The 14,092-nt window shown below is 43.8% G+C and overlaps 1 protein-coding gene across 11 annotated transcripts in view; it reads left to right on the top strand.

Moving 5' to 3' along the window:
- The window catches only part of TNIK (TRAF2 and NCK interacting kinase), a 279,439-nt gene extending 266,927 nt beyond the window's left edge, over positions 1–12,512 (top strand). For all 11 annotated transcript variants that reach the window (XM_067536582.1, XM_067536587.1, XM_067536590.1 and 8 more), the window contains 4 exons: positions 3,062–3,211; positions 5,244–5,403; positions 5,992–6,131; positions 9,229–12,512. In XM_067536582.1, the coding sequence (XP_067392683.1) occupies positions 3,062–3,211; positions 5,244–5,403; positions 5,992–6,131; positions 9,229–9,312 (534 nt within the window). In that variant the 3' untranslated portion in view covers positions 9,313–12,512. The remainder of the gene's footprint in view (positions 1–3,061; positions 3,212–5,243; positions 5,404–5,991; positions 6,132–9,228) is intronic.
- Positions 12,513–14,092: the final 1,580 nt, after the last annotated feature.

The following is a 14,092-nucleotide window of genomic DNA, read 5'->3' on the forward strand; positions in this document are numbered from 1 at the left end:
TATTGCTCTTCCAGCAGATGTCAGGGTGATTGAAGTCTCCCATGAGAATCAGGCCCTGTGAACTGGAAACTTTCCCTAGCTGAGTAAAGAAAGCCTCATCTACCTCATCCTCTTGGTCTGGTGGTCTGTAACAGACACCCACCAGGACATCACTCTTATTGTTCTTGCTTCTAAGCTTAACCCAGAGACACTCAACTGACTTATCTCCAGTTTCATACTGGAGCTCAGAGCAGTCATAGTGCTCTCTTACATACAGTGCAACTCCTCCCCCCTTTCGCCCCTGCCTGTCCTTCTTGAACAGTTTATACCCATCCATGACAGTGCTCCAATCATGAGAGTTATTCCACCAAGTCTCAGTTATTCCAATCATGTCGTAGTTTCTTGACTGTGCCAGGACTTCCAGTTCTTCCTGCTTGTTTCCCAGGCTTCTTGCATTTGTGTACAGGCACTTGAGATAAGTAGCCGAGTGGCCTACTTTCACAGTATGAATCGGGAGGCCTCCCCTGCTGCACCCTCCTACTTCTGCTTCCTTGTGGTGTCCCTCTTCCCCACTAACCTTCGGGCTTAGGTCCCCATCCCCCGTCGAAACTAGTTTAAAGCCCTCCTCACTAGGTTAGCCAGCCTGTCTGCGAAGATACTCTTCCCTGTCTTCGTTAGATGAATCCCGTCCCTTCCTAGTAATCCTTCTTCCTGGAACAGCATTCCATGATCGAAGAATCCAAAGCCCTCCCTTCGACACCACCTGCGTAACCACGCATTTACTTCCCCAATGCGACTGTCCCTACCTGGGCCTTTTCCCTGAACAGGGAGGATGGACGAGAACACCACTTTCCTTCCACAGATCTTTGCAAATGCTAACTGCAAGGGGCAGTGGATTCAGACTTTCTCATGCAGAGTAATCTTGTTTTACTACATCCCTCCAGAAAATATGGTTTCTTCAGGGAGGGCAAGTGTGACTGATACTGAACAAAGCGAAATGGACTTCACCTGGGGCGTTAGAATCGGATGGGATCCACCTCCCCAACTTGGAGGCCGATTTTGAAGCTGTAGTTCAATTCTTCTGTGGCTGCTATTTGAGTCTATGGACTAAATAGTCCCCACTGCCTTTCCATGCCCCCTGTGCAGAGATTCACAGGAACTAGGATTATGCCAATGCAGAGTGGCCCCTGCTTTGCCCTGCCCCCCCGCACTCTTCCCCAATAGTTCATTGCTATTCAGAGACAGCATGAAACCCACTCAGGCAGAATACGAATAGTCTCCCACCCTTGGTTGCTTTGCCCATACACCAAACACAGGCCTTACATGGCACAGAGCACCTACTGTGAGTTCAGCCATATGTGTTGGCTGAACTATTCTCTCAAATAAAAATGAGTACTCCTCCAAGACCCTGTTTAAAGGACCAAATTCTGGGCTGTGCAGAGGTACCTGTGTAAAAGAACTGTGTTCAGAATGGAGAATTTGTCCAACCCACAAAAGATGGAATCAATGCAAGGAAGAAGCTTGGAAGTCACATTTTTTTAATTCAGACACCACCTAATCCTGCAGTAATCCCTGCACGCACCACCTCTGTGCAGACTATTTGTGCGTGCAGCAGAGGAATGTGGGCTGGCAACTTTAAAGCCTAAATCCTGGCAGAGATTAGTGTTTTATTTGCAGTGTGATGGTGTTTGCTGGTTGTGACCCTAAGCTTCAAGAGTATCTATGTAAGGAAAAGACACAGGGAATTTAAGTGATTATTATTATGAAGTCCTGATGGTGGAGCTTGATGTGGACACGGCGGCAAAATGAGGGACAGACACATGCATGGAACTGAGCAGAAGGCTGCAATTTTTATTAAACTTTAACACAGGGGAGGGCCATACTCCCCTATACCCAGGTATTTACTTGGTTCCCGTGTGCGGCTTACAAGTCTCCTCACCATTATAACCTATAACTGGCACCAGGGTTAGCGGGCTCAGCTCTCCTTAGCCTATCCCCCCCAGGACTCAGTTCTCTGAGTCCTAGCACCTTCCCTCCTGCAACGGGGACACAGGGTGCAGCAAGGTGGGGAACTCCACCCGTGAGGGCCACAAGCTCTGACCTCAGCCCACAAAGGCCACCAGGTCACACCCTATCACATGAGCCCGAGGGCCATCACCAAAAATACCAGGTCTTTTACCTCTGGGAATGGTTAATTTTATTCTCATAACTGCACTGGAAACCAGCCACACGTTGTGATGAATAAACAGCTCCACCCAGTACCTCAGAGAGGTCCTAAGTGCATTCCTACTCAACCCCCTGTGGCTTGACAGTGCTGTGAGGAGGGCATTCTCCCTGTTACTTTGCCAATGGACCCATCGGAGAAAACAATCCTTCCTGACCCCCCTACACAGGTGATCCACTAGCCCCGCAGCATCTGTCAGGCCAGGTTCCCATTCCTAGTTTGTGTGCGTAGAGTGGGCTGCTGGAATGGAGCCAAAAGAGGCTCCGCATGGCCCCTGCGCGGGGCTAAGTCCTGGGAGCTGGGGCGTGCTGGCCAATCAGCACACACACACACCCCCCCCCCCCCCCCAGCTGGCCAGTGGGTGAGTGTCCTTTGGTGAGTGTCTCCCTTTCTTGCTACTGGAACTGTCTCCTTTTCACCGCTGTCCCCATCAAGTTCCCCCACCCACTGATGTGGGTGGGTGGCATATGTCAGCATCTTTACAGGCGGACAGGCTGTCTTTTGAGTTTTCATTCCAGCTGTTGAATCCATATTTTCCAGTGACTGCTGGCCCTGCGTGGCGAAATTCAGTGTGTATGTAACTGTCAGACAGCCTGATTGTTATAACAGGAAGGAAGAACATTACAGCAGCACTTCGCAGCTTCTTGTAAGACATAGCAATACAAAAAGAGCTGGAATAGCGAATCTACTTAGACAGAATGCGTGCCCATGTAATACCCTATGGGGCATCTGAGACCAAACAGGAATATAAATAATGACACATTTAATAAGAGACAAATGTGGTTTCATAACTCTAAAGTGCTGCCACTACTGGGCTTTCTTTGTACGCCATGAGACTGACTGAATGGATTATAAAAGTCTTTTGCAGATCTCCAGCACAAACCATTGCTTGTGGACCTCACAGTAGAAGAGGGTCAAAGATTGAAGGTTATCTTTGGATCACACACTGGCTTCCATGTGATTGATGTAGATTCGGGGAACTCTTATGATATCTATATACCATCTCACGTGAGTACACGGCAGCTCTGTGTTACTATATGAGTAGCATAATGAATAATGTACATCCCAAACAAGGTTCGAAAGAGGGTTTAGGTGTTTGAAATCATGGCTAATCACAAGGCATGTTGCTGTGAGTACTAAAATCACTAGTAAAGGCCTGTCTGACAAGTGGATGAGAGAGGGCGAGAGATACCGTACACCTAGTTAATAAAGATGAAGGATCTGATTCTACAGTCTTTACTTACTTGGAGGCAAATTCAACTCCATGCCAAGCCTACATAGTCAGGCTTAGTGCTGGCAAGTCCCCTGGAAGGAGGAATCCTCCCACACACACTGTGGACCAACAGTGGAGGCCTTCCATAGTTTTCGTTTTGGGGAGACAGTTAATAAGGAACCAGGTTCTGCCCCAACAAACAAAATGGGCGGCCCAAGGAACTGGGCCTCATGGTGCAGATCCCTTGGGGAGTCCCAAATCCTGCCCCCCTCCCCTCGTGCAGTACTGCTTTCCTGAGTAAGGGCTGCAGGATTGGGCTATTGGATCTTCACTGAATAAGCTGTGTTCAGAACTCTGTGTGTGGTTAACAGATAGAAATGGACAGTTGAGTGAGACAAGACGATATGTGCTAAATGAGGCCTTTTCTGTACAGTCCTAGAAGCAGATTTTGCTGAACTCTGGTAAATCTCTCATTACATGGCTTCAGCTAAACTGGTTTTAGCACATTTTGTCAACAAGGCCAAAGCAGGACTAAACTGAGGTTACAAAACGTTACTGGGGTTTTGGTTTAAGCTGGGGCTAGTTCTATCCATAGTATGTCCACACCTTGAGTACTGTGTGCAGTTCTGGTTACCCCATTTTAGAAATGATATATTAGAATCGGAAAAAGTACAGAGAAGGGCAACAAAAATGCTTTGGGATATGGAACAGCTTCCATATGAGGCAAGATTAAAAAGACTGGAACTGTTCAGTTTTAGAAAAGGGGTGGTGGTGGGGGATATGATAGTGGTCTATAAAATCATGAGTGAGAAGGTGAATAAGGAAGTGTGATTTACTCCTTTACATAACACAAGAACCAAGGATCACCCGATAACATTCATAGGCAGTAGGTCTAAAACTAATATAAGGAGGTACTACTTGACACAATGTGTAGTCAACCTGTGGAACTCACTGCCAGGAGATGTTGTGATGGCCAAAAGCATAAGTGGGTTCAAATAAGAATTATATAAGTTCATAGAGGATAGGTCCATCAATAGCTATTAGCCAAGATGGGATGCAACCCCATGCTCTGGGTGTCCCTAAACCTCTGACTGCCAGCAGCTGGGACGGGATGACGGATCACTCGATAATTGCACTGTTCTGTGGATTGCCTATGAAGCATCTGGCCACTGTTGGAAGACTGGATAGTGGACTAGATGGATCATACTCCTTGAGCAAACCACTGGAAAAACTGGGTCAGCTGGACCTATGTTTTAAATCATTTTAGGAATTCCCTGTCTGATGACCCTCGTGGCCAATCTAGGACAGTATCCTTTGTCTGATAGTTCTGCCAGTGCCTGGAAATTTGTGAAGAAGGTGGAGAAAATGCCAAGATAGCTTAGGATGGTAATGTTGCCTTAGCTACTGAAGATCAGAAATGTAAGAAAAGTTGCTGCATCCTAGTTTCTATCCTTCCTCCAAACACTGATTATTCAAGAAAGAAGACTATTTCCTCCCCGGTTCTGTACCTAGTATTCGTAATTTCTGTTTCCCTGTAATTTGAATACAAGATGTATTTATCAGTCAATAGCAGTTGATTTATGGTACTGTCAAATGTCAGACATCGTTTTCTGGGGGTGTAAATGTTGCAGTCTCCTTATAATGGCTGAGGCTGTTTATCTTTGACACTTCAGACAGTTTGATGGTGGGGTAAACATGACAAATTACTCTCTTTCAAGCTGATCCTTTAAATGCCTTGCATAGCTGTTTAATAGGGTGGGATTTTCTGAGGCTTTTTTCCCCCCTCTTTGATTTAATTCTGATTTGAGGGGTTTATTTTAATCACAGATTCAGGGCAACATCACTCCTCACGCCATTGTCATCCTGCCAAAAACGGATGGGATGGAGATGCTAGTGTGCTATGAGGATGAAGGGGTGTATGTGAACACCTATGGACGGATAACTAAAGATGTGGTGCTGCAGTGGGGAGAAATGCCTACTTCTGTGGGTAGGTTTAACCCTTCCTCTTCTCCTTCATTGTTTACAAAAGCAAAATAAGATGAGAAATAAAGGAAACTAAGATGGGGTCATTTGTGCACTTGCCAATCAAAGCAGGCCACTCCCACTCAGATGATGGACCTAGCTGTTGTCCATTCATAGCTAGGTCCTTGAGAATTCCTCGTTTAACGTCACTAGACTGGGGAGACAATGTAGTGCATTGGGGAGGGCACTGCATGGGGAGTCAGAAGAACCTGGATTCTGTTCCTGCCTGTACCATTGGCCTGCTGTGTGACCTTGGGCAAGTCTCTTCTCTCAGTTCCTCTCTTTTGCCCATCTGTAAAATGGGGATAAGGATACTTTTCCTCCTTCATTTTGAGATCTATGGAGGAAAAAGCACTATATAAGAACCATTATTATTTATTATTTGAGTGCTTTCTCATGATGTGGCTGGCTTCTGCTACCTCTGGCAAACAGAGAGCTATTTGATTCCTCTAGACAGTCTTTGTATGCTGATTGGTGAGAGCTGCTTTGCCCATTTTGTTGTTAATAGCCTGCCAAATGTTTTTAATGCTCTTTTGGAAATTCCTTTTGACAGCCTACATTCATTCCAATCAAATAATGGGCTGGGGAGAGAAAGCTATTGAGATCCGTTCAGTGGAGACAGGACATTTGGATGGAGTATTTATGCACAAGCGAGCTCAAAGGTTAAAATTTCTATGTGAAAGAAATGATAAGGTAAGTCCGCTTCAAAGCTTGGATCAGTGCTTTACGTCTTAAGATACAGCCAGCTACTTTGAGGTTTCAGATCTCATTTATCTTGAGGTTAATAAGTAATCAATTTGATGGTCTGTGTAGTGCACACAACACACAAGCAAACCACTCCAAGTAATTCTCTTAAGTAGAAACAACCAGTAATGGGAAGAGGCTCTATATTGATTCAACCTGAATTTTTCCTAAGTGTTGATGACACAGCTACTTGAGGAGTCTGCTCAAAACCTAATGGCACCATTTGCCTATCTTTGATCAGCTGGAGTGGATCAGTTATTTCCATTTACAGATTCTAATATAATGATTTACTCCATAACCATTCCTCCATCCAGCATGGTGAAAATGCTGCTAAGTAATACTCCAGTCCAAGCTGCCTCACTTAAACAATAGTCTGTACTCTAAAATACTGCATGGCCACAGATCAGCTCCATGAAATAAATCAGTTTAGAATCTTGTCAGATCAATTACAATTACACATTCAAATTACATTATGAGAACATTATTAATGTTGCAAAGTCAAGTACTTAAAAGTTAAGAAATGTCAGAATGAAGGTTGCCCGTGCAACCTTAATTTGGTCCTCTCGTGCGTATGCATTATGGTACAATCTTTCATTATGTGATCTTGATCATTACAATCTTAATGTTTTTAATGTAGTTTTTTGTGTGTAAATCCCTCGGTTGTTCAAAAAGTAAATTGATAAGCAGAAATTCCATCACTTGGTACCATATTGATGCCCGCTCATCAGCAGAGTTGGAATATTTAGATCCACTGCACAGATCTCTGCTGCTTGGGCTAACAGAATAGCTGATCACATTAATAGGATGTCATCCTCTGTGTGGACCAGCACCAGGGAGGGAAGAGACACAATTTGCCACAGGGTTTCACAGATACTGGCTAACAGCAGAGGAATGGTGAGACTCAGGAGTTGTGGGTTACATCCCAGGCTTGAGAGGGGAGTGCTCTTGTGTGGACACAGACTCGTCTACACATTTTCCCCAAACTTGACAACTTCTGCCCCATCCTCTCCAACGTGTCCCTATCCCAATTCTGTCTGCTCATCTCTGGCTCCTTAGTCCAAGCCCAGGCTTCTTGCCCAGCCAGTCAGTTACTCTTTCTTCCCCATAATTCTCACCACACTCCTTGTCCCATTCTACTCCTTTCCTTCCCCTCCGGTCTGGCTTTTGTCCCCTAATGCATTCGCATCAGGCAGTTTCCTCTTCCGTGTTGCCTGGGTGGGAAGTGGGGTCACTGAGAGCACAGGAGAGGCAGGCTCCCTGCTCTCGGTTCCAGTGCATAGCCTCAGATGGGAGCAATGAGGAGATGGAGCATGCTCAGTGAAGACAGAACTTTTACGAGATTTTTAGCTGCTAAAATCAAGTGTCTCTGCTGAGCATGTGCAATCCGTGATTTTTCAAAGACACGTAACTTGGTCAGGTTTGGGTGGAATTGTACAGGGACAGCAAAAGGCACATCCTTGTCATAAAGGCCAACTCCACTGCCAAATTTCAAATCCCTGATACATAGTAGAGAGATGCTAGAGCTGTTCAAAGAAAAGGTCACCAGTTTTTTTTTTAAACATAGCAAACAACATCACTTCCCCTAATGTCATTCTCAGAATGGCTGAAGCATTTTGGCTGAATTTTTCCAAAAAACTGACCTGAGGCAGACAACCAGCATGAAAAATTTCAGGTCAAACAGCCTGGCAAAGTGACAAACCACTGAAAACGGTCTTAAAATGAGAAGCCATGCCTATAATAAACATGGCATCATGGAGTAACCCCAAGCCTAGCTCTCCTTTCTGGTACTGATAGGAAGTCAGGAAGCCCCGTAATATTATTGGCGCCTACGTTAATGATGTTCTGGCTCTGTGGGTCATTCTCCGGTGGCTCTGATTTGCTCAGAAAAAGCCAATCGTGGTTCCCCAGAGAGACAACCGACCTGCTGAACTTTCCTTAGATGGTAGCACCAGTCCTCTGTTGATGTCCTAAGTGTTACATTTCAGTTACCTTGTACTAGCCTTGGAGAAGTGTCCCTTTGCATATAGAAAATGTGGGGATTAACAGTGTTGTCATCCCCAGTGACTGACTGAGAAAGGTTATGTTACATGTTGGACTCAGACTCCCTGGAAGAAAATTCTGCCAGATTGTCATTCATAAACTCTTTTGTGGGCTCGAGGTTCTAATAAAGTGTAAGGTTCAAACTTAGTTCTGAAGAATCTTTGTGTGGCATCCATCAACTCTTTTGTCCTCTGTAATGGCTCACCGAGGGTAGTGCCCGGTTGTGGACCTTTCCAGCATCCTCCTACAGCCGCAGGTCTCTCTGGATTGTGGGAAAGAAAGTCTCTATTCCCGTGTTCTCTGGGCACTTCTGTAACCTTCACTTCTTTGGTGGGAATTGGAAGACCGGAGGGGTTTGGACCCATCTTGTCCTTCAAGTAAATAGTAGAGTCCACTCATTACTGGGTGTTCCCCAGTCTCTTCAAGATGTTTCCTGGTCAGGGACACATTGCTTCTTCCTCAGTGGCTGGTAGGCTTGTAGTAAAACTCCCCTCATGCAGAAAGGCAGAGCTGCATCCTGCTCCCTCACCCATCAGCCCTGAACTGAGCCAGGTTCTCTCCTTTTCTTCTCCCTCCAGGCCTGGCATTGGCTGCAGGTATAGCAGGGTGGGGCTAACTGGTTTCTCTTTAACCCCTTCTCCGCTGGTGTGGGGTTTCTCTGCTCCATCACTCCCTCCTTGTACTGGAGTCAAGCTATCTGATAAATAGGATTAAAGTAGAACTTCACTGGAAACCAGGTGCCCTGTCTCCATTCAGCTCTCCAGAGAAAAATTTTTTAAAAAATGAAGAGGGGAATCTGGTTGGCTCAAGGTATTGGTAATGGGATAAGGAACCTTCCATCTCTAGGTTGCTTGTTTGAATCTAGCTTGGGTCATTAATGACTAAAAGACATTTGGTGGCTGTTAAATCTAAGTGAAATGAGTGACTAACTGAAGAAACTGGCTTGAAAAAAAATGCAGTTAAACTACATGTTGGGTGGTTGTTGTTTTTTTTTCTTCCCATACAGGTATTTTTTGCATCAGTGAGATCTGGAGGGAGTAGCCAAGTATTTTTCATGACCCTCAACAGAAACTCCATGATGAACTGGTAATAGAAGAATGCTTGACACTTACCTTCATGGCATTATTTCTAATTTAAAGGACATTAAACATGTGGACTCACACTTTAGAGGCAGATACAGAAAGCCTTGTGGAATACACCACTCCCCTATACACTCTCTCACAATACAGTACACCCTTCATTGTTGCAGTCTGGTAATGGAGAGAGAGGATTCACTGCAGATCCCTAAGAATGCAACACGGTGTTTGAGGCAGAAATGGACATATATGCCTTCAGAAGTAGGGAAATAAACCTCTGGTGGTCTCCTGATTAAGCTGTGTTATAGTGGGTTATGAATTTTTTTATTTTACTCTTTCTTTGTCCCTTACTTTGTAAGAATGGGGAAGAAAATAGTGTCAAAAAAGTATGTTTTTGATTCTGTCTGCCTGCTAGCATCAAATATATAGTATGCTGTAAAGTTACTAATTAAAACTGGTGAAAGACAGCACAATAAATGTACCTTTTATCTTTGTGATGAAGGCCATAACCGTATAGCTGGGTAATTATGAAAAACCTTTTGCCTTCACCAACATTTACATGTTGCTTTTGGCAGCAACAGCATAATGGATTTTTAAAGAACAGAAAATTAATAGTTTTTCCCCTCTTTTGGGAAATGGATTTTAAATGGCTAAACTACTAGCCTTAGACTAATACAATCAACAACCATTTCTGTCAGTCTGTCAGTCCATATTTCTATATGGATCTTCACGTAATGGTGTGTGTTGATAGGGAAAGTAGTGCCATTTGTTGTTACTCCTGAAAACAGAGGGAGCATAATTTTCCCCAGGCTACATTATGCAAGAGGTCAGAGCAAAAGTATGGATGGAACAGAGGCCGAGAGAAACACAAAATCACTCAGGTGATAAATGTATGGGGAGAGATGACAGGGCTTCTAACTTGGGATCCAGTCATCCTGAGAATTAATCAGGTTTGCTCAGCTGCATCATTGGGCCCCATTTAACAGTGTTGTGTGCATTCAGAACTGACGTGGAAGTCAGTAATGGCTGAGTGTGCCTAGCCCCAGTAAGGATTGTAGCCTCAGTGATAAGGGGGATTCTCTTGACTTTGTCTCAGGAGGCCATTCTCCAGATAATGAAGATTGTGATGGGCAAGTTACAAGGTTCCGAAAGGCCAGTATCCGCTCAGTGTAGGGGAGAGAGGGGATTAGCTACTAAACCAAGCAAAAAGGTGCATCGCCGGGCTGAATTGTAAAGAATTTTTAAAAATAGGGTTTCTTTAGTGAAGATTCTGAAGCTATAATCACTTTCTGCCCCCTTCCACTCCCCACGAATTACCCAACATACAGTGAATGACAGCATCTCTGCAGAAATATGTATGTATTTAGTTCAGGTTGAATTGTGTCCTTAAACTCTGCTCAATTGATTTAAATTTTAAGTGAGTCTCTGGGATTTTTTTTTCTCAATCGCTACAAGCATGGCTGCCTGTGGTATTAGGGTGTTGCATATCGAGATCTGTGTTGCTGTTTTTAACCTACCTCGTTTTGTTTTGTTTTTCATTTAGCTGTTCATTGCGGCACTGTTTCCTCCAGGAAAATGTAGAGAGCTCGACTGGCAATCTCTAATATATTTAATAATAATGATGCTTAAAAAAAAAAACAAGACAGTAGTTGGTCAAATCTGAATCCTTCACTGATTGAAAAAAGAACCTGACTGTACCAGTCCCCATTCTCCTGTAATGGACTGGCACTAGTTTTGTTCGTAATCATTTAAAATTGGTGGCTGGCCATACCCGTAGGGAAAGCACAATAAAAATCAGCAATCCGGGGCAAATGGTATTGCAAGTTGGTGAAAATATGCTAGTTCTGGCTTGTGATTCTTAGATTTTCAACATGCTGGCTTCATAGGTTAGAGGCCATTAAGAGAGGGAACCCAGGCAGCTTTACAGCTTCATTTCTGAGTTTCTGCCATTGAGGTGTCATTTCTGTCTCAGTCAGAAAATAAAATCTTAGTAAAATAACTTGATTCTCATCTCAGTTCAAGGCACCATTCACAGCTGTTGGTTTAACGGACTATCTCTTCTGCAGGAAGGACCTGTGCAAGGACAGTTGCTTCGGTGACTCAGACCATATGGCTGTGTTTACGCTAGCCTATTTACCTGAAATTTCTCACTGTTGCTAGCATTACTGTAGCTCAACCCATGGCAGGAATGGCAAGAGCCCTAATGCAGACAGGGCTCCAGGCAGCCAATGGCATTTTAACCCCTGCCTTGTGTCGTTTAACCCTAGTCGGAGCATGTCTACACAACTCTGCTGGTAAGATGCCAGTGGCCACAAGCCTTTTGTTTATATTAGCACTGTCATCATTGAAGTTGCAGGGGTGGGAAATTCTGAAAATGGTAAATGCCAGCAAAGCTTGTAGTACGCGTTCCAGCAGGGGGCCTTGAAATCAGCAACAGAACTTCACTGAACACCCTGGAAAACTACAGCAGAGCAATAAGTGCTTTCACGAGGGCTCCTATGTAACGAGCTTAGGTTTGCACATTCCTGTAGGGGGTCTCCAAATCAACGCTAAGGAGACTTCAGTCTGTCAGCCACAGCAAAGCACCGTGGGTATTTTGAAAAGTGTCCTTAATTAAAGAGCAGGTATATAACTGGGGCTAGCTATAATTTCAACCTGCCACTCAATGATCAGAAAAGGACGTCCCTTTTCAGCCCGCATCTCCCACTACCACACACATACACACCTCTTGTGCTTTCTATTGCAGAGGATGGACAATATTTATTTAGCAATAACTTTTCTGATGAAATTTAGCAACTACTGTTGTTGTTGGATACTGGAATGAAAAACTGAATAAGAGTACGTCTCTTCACTGACAGTGATTGCCCCCAGCTCTTTATATTTTCACTGTGGCTACCTTAAACCAGAAGCTTCTTATTAAATTATGTTGCAGGATGATGATGTTTTTTTTTCCTAAAGTGACATGTTCAGAATACACAGCTTTAAATGATTTTTTTTTATTGTGGGTTTTTTGGGAACAGTTACGAAATAAAAGGGAATCATTGTGTTTAAACATAAAGTAGTTTGTGAATGTATGATTTTTTTTTAAAATAGTCATTGAAACGAAATCATAAGAAACCAATACTGATACATTCTTGTTTACAGAGGATGTATGTGAACATAACATAAATCAAAAACATTTCTGGTGCCAACTATAATAAAACACAAAACTTCAAACATAAAGCCATGCCTTTTATATTTTTGTATTAACTTTCTCTCCTAGGGTAATAAGCATTATCAAGTCACAAAGGCAAAATAAACCACACTCTTTCAAAGGCAGTCAGAGGCTCAATATTCTGCAACAAAACAGAAGTTCTTAGGAAAATAAGATTCACCATGAAAGATCAGATCAGATTGACCCATCACGTCTGGTACCCTGCCTGAGAAGGGTATGGAAATATCTCCCTGGCACTGGCAGCTCTCATTTATGACCTGAAAGAAGAGATTTTATTATCCCTTAATATCATCCTAGGTTAAACAGACAAAAATGTGACCAACATTTCCGTCAGTGTTCAACAGACCTCTGCTGTTGTAATATCAAACACTCAACTGTTTTTAAAAGAGGCCAGTTGTCCTTTTTGCATAGCATCTATTCAATGAACACCCATGGATTCCACATCTTCGTATCACTTGTGGATCCATTTAGTCCCTGTATGGAAGATGAAGTTTGATAAGCAGGCCAGCGTAGAGTTGTGCAGCACCCTTATGATAATGCCTTGTATTATATTGGCATGCTGGATGCAAGGCTGTTATTGCATTCAAACCATTCAGGTCTATTATATTGGTTCCTCTATAACCATGAGCTCGATTCAGCCTGGGGAGAAACTGGCTTCTCGGGAGACCCAGAAGGGGGTTGTGACAGTGCAAGGCAGCTGTAGCTGCACTCTCTACCACAGGGCAGCCCCAAAAGTATACATCGCTAGCCAGTGTCACTGGAGATAGAGCTACAGGAATAGCTGACCTCTTGGCTCACGGGCTGACCCAGGAGCTCAGAGTGGTGGGGATTCATTTTGGTTTGGCTATAAAAGAAAAAAATGAATTTTTTGGCAAATCAAAAAAATTGAAAAAAAAATTGGTTGGGGGGGTCTTAAATAAAACATTTTGTTCGGCTCAGAGCAAAACATTTCATTGTCAGTTCATAGCCTTTCTAGTAACACTGCAGTAAAATTCAAAACTAAGGGAAAACGTCAAAACGAAATATGACTTTTTTCAGGTTTGTTGGGATTTTGGCGGGGGGTGGGGGAGGAAGGGTAACTGAAACAACTAGTGAATTCAACATAAATTGGCAAAATGTTTGTCAGCCCAAATCTGCCTTTTTCTGCAGTGGGGGTGGGGGGGACCGGGGGGGGGTGGGGCAGGTTTAGTTTGAATAACTTCTTCCATCTGTATCTGGGAGATGCCCTGCTTTGGCATAATCTCTGTACAAGCAGCTTCCATCAGCAGGGCTCCCAATGGAGTCCTGACTTCCTTCAAATCTGCTATCCCATGACAGGAATGCAAGAGGCATGGTTAGACTTAGGGTAGGACAAACCCCTGTTGCCTATCCCAGTGGTGCTGGCACAGAAGTGACTCAAGCCCTATACTTGTCATACGTAACCTTCCTGATCCAGTCTTATTGACAGAACACAGCACTGCATTCGCCAGGCGAGGAAAGCACTCACTACAGTTTACATAAACATCTCTACCTTTTACATTGACATTGATTTTTTTTTCCCCCACCCTCTCAGAAATTCATTGAAGGCCATTGGAAAAATA

This window comes from Emydura macquarii, unplaced genomic scaffold (genome assembly GCF_026122565.2).
Source record: "Emydura macquarii macquarii isolate MOO-44397 ecotype Brisbane River unplaced genomic scaffold, CSIRO-AGI_Emac_v2 contig_3603, whole genome shotgun sequence".
Taxonomy (NCBI): Eukaryota; Metazoa; Chordata; order Testudines; family Chelidae; genus Emydura; species Emydura macquarii.